This window comes from Triticum aestivum, chromosome 4A, assembly GCF_018294505.1.
Source record: "Triticum aestivum cultivar Chinese Spring chromosome 4A, IWGSC CS RefSeq v2.1, whole genome shotgun sequence".
NCBI classification, from domain to species: Eukaryota; Viridiplantae; Streptophyta; class Magnoliopsida; order Poales; family Poaceae; genus Triticum; species Triticum aestivum.
The window spans coordinates 139,310,073-139,318,545 of NC_057803.1; the positions used below are offsets into that span (position 1 = coordinate 139,310,073).

At 52.0% G+C, this 8,473-nt stretch overlaps 2 protein-coding genes across 2 annotated transcripts in view; both read left to right on the forward strand.

Annotated features, from left to right (window-relative positions):
- The window catches only part of LOC123085616 (pentatricopeptide repeat-containing protein At1g62350), a 9,606-nt gene extending 6,529 nt beyond the window's left edge, over positions 1-3,077 (forward strand). The window contains exon 3 of the mRNA XM_044507278.1: positions 2,648-3,077. Coding sequence (XP_044363213.1) covers positions 2,648-3,052 — 405 coding nt within the window. The 3' untranslated portion in view covers positions 3,053-3,077. The remainder of the gene's footprint in view (positions 1-2,647) is intronic.
- Positions 3,078-4,215: 1,138 nt separating this feature from the next.
- Positions 4,216-7,464, forward strand: LOC123085615 (probable leucine-rich repeat receptor-like protein kinase IMK3). The gene is made up of 2 exons (XM_044507277.1): positions 4,216-6,371; positions 6,477-7,464. Exons 1-2 carry the CDS (start codon positions 4,583-4,585, stop codon positions 7,148-7,150), a joined length of 2,463 nt encoding a protein of 820 aa, XP_044363212.1. The 5' UTR covers positions 4,216-4,582; the 3' UTR covers positions 7,151-7,464.
- Positions 7,465-8,473: the final 1,009 nt, after the last annotated feature.

Consider the following 8,473-nt stretch of genomic DNA (forward strand, 5'->3'; position numbering starts at 1 on the left):
AGCTACCATTTATATCAAGCATGTCTTGGTGTGGTGATCTCACCTCTCACTTGAACTTTGGGTTTTCATGGCCAATACTATGATATTGTACATCTAATGAAAACATATTCATCATTCCTTCACACTAAATTGTATTGGCTTTTGACATCCCAAACTTTGAATTTATTGGGGTTACGACTTTCGATTGTATATTTACATCTCACATAATTCAAGGATTTGGTGGTTTATTTTGGCAAACTAGTTTTTGTAATGGCCCAGGTTCCAAACTAGCGTAGACCTAACCCTACTAGGGTTGGCGACATACTATGGAAGTAACCTTTTTTTTTGTCAATTCAACAAATGGTTAACTCATGGTTAGTTTCCATGGAGCTCTTGCCCTTATATGTTGGTGGTGTTCTATTTCCCTAAGCAATATGAGATTATTGTCCTACACATGTCTTATTTAAAAGTGTTGGGTTATCACACCCACCCACCTTCAAAGGAACCGACGCCCGGTGCACCACCAACATACCCACCCTGGGAAAATGACCATCTTCTTTCCCTCTTGGTACACAATCATGCATCCATGTGCCATATGCCGGTGCCCTAGATGTGCACGTGCCTGTGTAACCGTGAGTGTCCACTGTGATACAACTTCTGTAAATTCCTGGAAACATACGAATGAAAGATTTGGTGCCTCCTAAGGTTGTTCGGCAATGATGTGGCTTACTCGGCCATGTTCTCTTTTTCCTGGTGCAGGACATGCATTCACTGTTGTCTGTCCCTTTCCCACCTATGGCGTCTTGGTTGCAGACCCTAGATTTAACTTTGCCGGTGTGGGCTCGGTGTTTCACTTGTTGAGGGCAAGCATTAGTTAGTGTCCCTCTACCCCGCAGCTGTAGCATGCCTTCAGTTCTTGGAGTCCTATATTAATTGTGCGGAGGGTTGTTATTGTGCCTCGGCAATCTAGTATTCTACACTTGGTAGTCTGGACACTGGTTGGTATTCTATGAGGAGCTACCCACCCATGGTGACCCTGCCACGGTGCTCTGCGCTTGCGGTACTCAAGCCATCTCCTAGAATCTCTCTTGGAATGGCCTTGTTGACGAGGTGCTGGAAGGTGGCGAAATAGTCGGACGCCTGTGTGTCCGTAAGTCCGGGATTCAGTCCCTTCAAGAATCTTGCGTTATTGTCTGCCTCAGTTGGGATGTCAGCTCTCCCATGGCCGCCACTTTAGTAGTGGCTCAAGTACTCTGGAGTAACATCTTTCTCTGGGTCAGAGCCTGGAACTCATCCCTCTCTGATTCCTTGTCTAGATTGGCTGAGTTCAGGAGGACCTAGCCTTAAACCTTTGAAGGATTGAAAGCCCCTTTGGATGCTGACAATTGGCCAAAGGACATACAAAGGAAGCTTAATGTAGCCAACTGCAATGGGCCAGGCTGTGTTCAAACTCAAATTAGCGGCACACCAGCTCAAAGGTGTGGCCTAAGACTAGTGGGGAACTTGCTGAATTTCACATACTGACGCAAAAGGCATCCTGTGGAATGAGTTCGCCAGTGCCTTGCATACCACACAGTTCCCTGCGTGCATGCTGGATCTAAAGAGGGATGAGTTTCAGGCTGTAACCCGGGGGAAAGATGTCTGTATCGGAGTATGTGAGCTGCTTTACTCAACTGGTGCGCTATGAGGGAGCTCTCATCGCAACTGTCAGGGATAAGACAACAAGGTTCTTGAAGGGGTGGATCCCAGACTAAAAGAACGATTTGTCTCCTGTGATTTCCCTACCTTCCAGCACCTCGTTAACAAGGTCATCCTCAAGATTAAGCTGGAGGAGCACCACAGAAGGGTCACCATGGGGTGGGTAGCTCCCAACAGAAGACCAAATAACATCCAAGCTTCTAATTCGGAACATTAGACAACTGAGGCCCAACAACAATGTGCAGCCTCCTAGAGCTAAAGCGGGAGGTCATCACTCCAACACTACAGGGAAGGTGTGCTAGAGAGGCACTTTGCTAGTGCCGACCACAACAAGAGAAACGCAGGGCTCACGCCAGTGAAGTTCAATTTGGGCCTGCAAGCAGAAGGCCGCAGGCGGGACTAGGACGCGGCATACTCTCCAGACACCAAGAAATGCAGATTGCACACCAGGACAGACAAGGCGTGGCCGAGTCAACCAAGCTATTGCTGAAGAACCTCAGGAGGCACAAGATGTTGCCCTTCGTATGTTTGTGGGACTCCACGTCTCCAGAGTCATTGAGCCTCAGGAAGCATTTTTGTCATTAAAAACCAAATCATTGCTACATAGCCAAAGCGACCAAAGTAAGGCATACATGACCAAATCATTTACTGATAGATGTTAAAATGCATATTTGATGCCTTGGCAATAGAATTATTATATTATCTATTCAGATCCTAATTCCTCAATCATAGAGAAGCTCAGCCCCTTTATTTCCATTTCTGGGGACAGGCTGAGCTATTTCAGTTGTGCAGCGTGCATTTGTGTTGCAAGAAGTGCCGTGTACATTTGTTGGACATGGTCTCGTCTCATTATTTACCTTGGTTAATAGGTGGATGTACCTGCAACCTAGAGCAGATTAGTGTAGAAGAAACAATTTATATTTGAACTTGCGTAGGCTCGTGTAAGCTTAAACATTTTTGTGTTTTGCAGATATATGGCGTTGTGAGGAGAGAGATCTGGTATCGGCCAGATATGTACTTGTACCGAGACATGCTACATATGCTAGCTAGAAACAAGAAGGTTGACGAGACAAGGCAGGTCTGGGCAGATCTGAAGTCTGAAGGAGTGCTGTTTGATCAGCACACTTACGGTGATATCGTGCGAGTCTTCTGCGATGCCGGCTTGATTGACCTGGCAATGGAATTCTACGAAGACATGAGGAGCTCCCCGGAGCCACCTCTGTCCTTGCCATTCCGGGTTATACTGAAAGGCCTGATCCCATACCCGGAGCTGAGGGAGAAGATAAAACAAGATTTTCTGGAACTTTTCCCTGATATGATTGTGTATGATCCCCCGGATAGCTTGTCCGATATAGATGATGAATTCAGATTTTGATTCAGTATAAATATTTGCATACTTTTATGCTTGAAGCTACTATCAAAGATCTACTGGAATGCTCACCTGCTCAGCTAGTGTTTGCCCTCTGCCTGCGTTGTAGCCGGGCCTTCATCTCTCTTGCCTTTTGATGGATCATATCATTCGTAAGTCCTGTCGGTTCCCTATTTGATCCAAGAGCTGTGAAGCTACGGAGCGCAATAAGAACCTAAGAAGCCATTGGTTAGTCATGATATCATTGGTTAGAACGAAGTTGTGATATTCTTTGGAGATGTAAACTTGTGATAGTGGCTAACGACCATGGCCATTTCAACGTCCTAGTAGTAGTACTAGAATTAGAAGGAATCTCATCCAGCTCCGGCGTTCCCATCGAAACCGGGGGATGTGACTTGCTTGTCCTATCATTCTTCCTTTTCCGTTTCTGCCCAGAGCCAGTCCCAGAGGAGCTCTTTGCAGTGCAGTGAGGCGCCGCTTTCAGTTACCCTTTCTACTCATCTTTTGAACCCGTTGGATGCTGCGTGCATAGGTATCAGCACCTGCCCGTTGGGAAGCACCGGCAGGGTCAAAGGCGCACAGTAAAGTGAAGGATGGCCACGGGACAGCGGGCACCAACCCCACGGCCATGGCCTCCTCCTGAGCCGTGCTCGTGCTGCGCACATTCCTCCAGTAGTGTACCACATGATGGTCCATCATGTGGCTTGGTGCACCACCGGCCACCAGGAGTAGCACCAGCCACCAGGGAGCAGTTGACAAAGCCTGGGCGCAAAGATCCAGCAAAATCTCTCCGGGCACGAAATGAATAGAATGATGGTGTCTCCCGGTCTCGCCAAACCCGCCGTGCCGCGCGGCCGCTGACGCGGCGGGCCATGGCGGCCGTGGGGATCCACGTCCAGCGGCACGTCGCTGGCCGACACCCCGAGTGCCCCTTCCCCATGCACCCGTTTGCTGTCTGCCCCTCCCTCCCAAATCCCTCTTTACTGCCAATAAATTCACCCGCTGCTCTCGATGTATTAAAACCCCCGACGCACGTGATCGCTGCTGCTGACATAGCCGTTGGCGTCGCAGGCAGGGTACGGCCCTGCGGCTGCACTGAATGGCATAGAGATTGGATTCTTTCCGGGCCCGCACGCACCGTAGCGCCGGTCTGCCCTTGAGCCTTCAACGTAGGAGCACAACCACTACGTAGCCGTAGGAGTACAAGCTAATTTAAATTAGTCTTGGTCGCTGCCGTGGCAGCGGCACGAGCACGACGAGCTAGCCGTTGCTTAGCGCATCGCATCTGGATGCTTGAATCCCTTCGGCTAATTATATTCCCTCCTTTCTTTCCTCTCACCTGCCGGCTTTGCATATATAGAGTCCAGCACTATTGCTTTTCCCACCGCACCAACAACTCGTCAAAAACAGCGCCTAGCTACCGAGCTAGGTACGAGGATACACATATCGCAGCTGCATTGCATTGCATTGCGTTTGTTTTGGATTAGATCCTAGAGCTAGTAGTGGCAGAGCTTGCTTAGCTAGCTGTTAGTCCCAATGGGTGTGTGGAGGAGCAACCGGTGCAGTGTTGGGCCAAGAGGCGTCATGCTCGCGCTGCCACTGCTGGTCCTCCTGCTGCACGCGGCGTCACCGGCGCGCGGGCAGGCGTCGCCGGACTCGGACGGCGTGGTGATCGCGCAGGCGGACCTGCAGGGGCTGCAGGCGATCCGGCAGGCGCTGGTCGACCCGCGGGGGTTCCTGCGCGGCTGGAACGGCACGGGCCTCGGCGCCTGCTCCGGGGAGTGGGCAGGCGTCAAGTGCGCGCGCGGCAAGGTCGTCGCGCTGCAGCTGCCGTTCAAGGCCCTCGCCGGCGCGCTCTCCGACAAGGTCGGCCAGCTCACCGCGCTGCGCAAGCTCAGCCTCCACGACAACGCGCTCGGCGGCCAGGTGCCGGCCGCCATCGGCTTCCTCCGCGACCTCCGCGGCCTCTACCTCTTCAACAACCGCTTCGCGGGCGCCGTGCCGCCGGCGCTCGGCGGGTGCGCCTTCCTCCAGACGCTCGACCTCAGCGGCAACTCGCTCTCCGGGACCATCCCTTCCTCTCTCGCCAATGCAACCAGGCTCTACAGGCTCGACCTCGCGCACAACAACCTCTCCGGTGCTGTGCCGGCCAGTCTCACCTCTCTCCGTTTCCTCGAGTCCCTTAGCCTCAACAATAACAATCTCACTGGCGAGATGCCATCCACCATTGGCAATCTCAGGATGCTCCGTGGTCTGTCTCTAAGCAGCAATCTGATCAGTGGCAGCATCCCTGATGGGATTGGGAACCTCTCAAGGCTCCAATTTCTGGACCTTTCTGACAATCTTTTAGGTGGTAGCCTCCCTGTCTCACTCTTCAACGTTACCTCGTTAGTAGAGATCAAGCTCGATGGCAATGGCATTGGAGGTCACATTCCTGAAGCCATTGACGGGCTCAAGAACCTAACCAAGCTGTCCATGAGGAGAAATGCCCTCGTCGGGGAAATTCCGGCGGCCACCGGGAACCTCTCAAGGCTGTCGTTGCTCGACGTCTCCGAGAACAACCTCACGGGAGGGATTCCAGGGTCCTTGAGCAGCCTTGCCAATCTCAACTCTTTCAATGTGTCTTACAACAACCTCTCAGGCCCTGTGCCTGTGGTTCTTTCCAACAGGTTCAATTCCAGCTCCTTCGTAGGAAACCTTCAGCTGTGTGGGTTCAATGGCTCCGATATCTGCACCTCCGCTTCTTCTCCGGCGACCATGGCGTCTCCGCCGCTCCCTTTGTCACAGCGGCCGACCCGGAGGCTCAACAGAAAGGAGCTCATCATTGCAGTCGGAGGCATCTGCTTGCTCTTCGGTCTCCTCTTCTGCTGCGTCTTCATCTTCTGGAGGAAAGATAAGAAGGACAGCGCACCTTCCCAGAAGGGCACCAAGGGCACGGCAACCAAGGATGCCGGGAAGCCTGGCACGGTCGCCGGCAAGGGAAGTGACGCCGACGGGGACGGCGGTGGCAAGCTAGTCCACTTTGACGGCCCCCTCTCGTTCACGGCGGATGACCTACTTTGCGCGACCGCGGAGATCCTGGGGAAGAGCACGTACGGGACAGTGTACAAGGCGACCATGGAGGACGGCAGCTACGTGGCGGTGAAGCGGCTCCGGGAGAAGATCGCCAAGAGCAGCAAGGAGTTCGAGGGGGAGGTGAACGCGCTCGGCAAGCTCCGGCACCCCAACCTCCTCTCCCTCAGGGCTTACTACCATGGCCCTAAGGGCGAGAAGCTCCTGGTGTTCGACTTCATGACCAAAGGCAACCTCGCCTCTTTCCTCCATGGTAACCACATTTCTTCGGTGCTCTCTTACTACACCATTAGCTTTGCCTTGTTTCATTCTGTGTTCTGACCACAACTCTGCCATGCCCACTGTTCTTGCACTGCAGCTCGCGCGCCGGACAGCGCACCAGTGAGCTGGTCGACGAGGATGAACATCGCCGTGGGCGTGGCCCGGGGGCTGCACCACCTGCACACCGATGCAAGCATGGTGCACGGCAACCTGACGAGCAGCAACATCCTCCTGGACGAGGACAACAACGCCAAGATCGCCGACTGCGGCCTGCCGCGCCTCATGAGCGCCGCGGCCAACAACAACGTGGTCGCCGCGGCCGGCGCGCTCGGCTACCGCGCGCCCGAGCTCTCCAAGCTGAAGAAGGCCAACACCAAGACCGACATCTACAGCCTGGGCATGATCATGCTCGAGCTCCTCACCGGCAAGTCGCCAGGGGACACGACCAACGGGCTCGACTTGCCGCAGTGGGTGGCCTCCGTCGTCGAGGAGGAGTGGACCAACGAGGTGTTCGACCTTGAGCTAATGAAGGACGCGGCCACGGGCTCGGAGACCGGCGAGGAGCTCGTGAAGACGCTGAAGCTCGCGTTGCATTGCGTCGATCCTTCGTCCGTGGCACGGCCCGAGGCGCAGCAGGTACTGCGGCAGCTCGAGCAGATCAAGCCCTCGATCGCGGTCTCCGCCACCTCGTCCTTCACTGGCGAGCCGAGCCATACTACTGCGACCGCCACTACCATCACCGATGACACAAGATCCACCACCACAGAGTAGTCAGCCCCTTGCAGACTGAAAGAAAATTCCAGCTCTTAGTTACTTCAGACTATTAATAAGTAGACTTCAGAGTCTATTTTTCAGTCTGTATATAGAGTTCTTAGAGGGCAGGAGAATTTTGGTACCCGTGTCATTCTTTGATTCCTAAATTCATTTGTATCTGGCAGAAGCACTCCTTGTTATCAGAAGATGATTTGGGAGTGCTGGCCTTTCTTTACATGTTTCAACGAACCTTTACTGCATCAGTACTTGTCTGAACTCTGAAAGGGATGCCATTCGACTCCTTGAAAGCAATACATCGTTTGATTTACTTACTGTGGATTCTTTTAACAGTTGCGCTCTAGTCATGAAGAGCAAGGTAACATGGCATGCCTTGGTACTCCTACCTTTTTCCGTTACAGGATCAGAAAATAAGCCCTGGTGATAGACACACTTTGTTGTTAGCTTACATATGCAAATCTGAACGCACGACAGGTAAAAGATTCTGCATCACTTTCTACCCAAGTTACACAACGTTTATCATCTGCCTGATGCGCAATCGTAAATGAGGACGCTAGAGGTACTACCTCCGTAACAAAATGTAAGATGTTTTTTGGTTTTGCATAGGGCGTAGAAAACGTCTTACATTTTGCAATGGAGGGAGTGAAATCTAAGGCGGCAAAACGTGTTTGGTAAGTGGCAGATTGTATTCTTTCACGGGATTGCGGCAGATAGTTTCCTACTTTCTGCTACTTACTCTGAACTGTAGGTTTCTTGCTGGTATGGGCAGTGATGTACCAACCTTTGTCTCCAATCTCTTGGACAGTTGGACTCTTCTCCCATCCAACCTGTAGTTCCGTGCTGCTCCCATCTGCTGGGTTTGGCAAGGAAGGAAGTAGCAAGACGGCGTTAACCAATTTTGGTTGGTCGGTAACGTGAATCAAACCCCCAAGCGTGCAGTCCCTGTCACCTTTTAACTCCTTGGATTAGGTCTGAATCGTACCTGCACTGCATATCTGCTGATTTGCTCTGTTCTTCTGCCTCAACTGCTAGTCAAGGCGAGCCACATCACTGTCACATGTTCAATGCTTGCAGATCGCTTGCCACCATAATCTTTTGTCCAAAGAGCAGAGCCTATCTGAAGTTGAAGTGTAGGGCTTGCCTACTGATTTTTTTAAAAAGGAAGTAAAAAAAATATCACACTCCTGGTCAATTTGCAGTTTGTTTACAGTAAAAACCAGACAGAGTGAATAAGCATTTGAGTCCTTCATAGTTTAGAGAAAATTAAGGATCTCACTGATAGGATCGCCTGGGACACTTTTAGCTGGACTTGCTCTAACGAAC

Coding starts and splice junctions, on each gene's coding strand:
- LOC123085615 (XM_044507277.1), top strand. CDS start 4,583: ATGGGTGTGTGGAGGAGCAACCGGTGCAGTGTTGGGCCAAGAGGCGTC. Junction 6,372..6,476: donor CCTCGCCTCTTTCCTCCATG/GTAACCACATTT, acceptor CTTGCACTGCAG/CTCGCGCGCCGGACAGCGCA.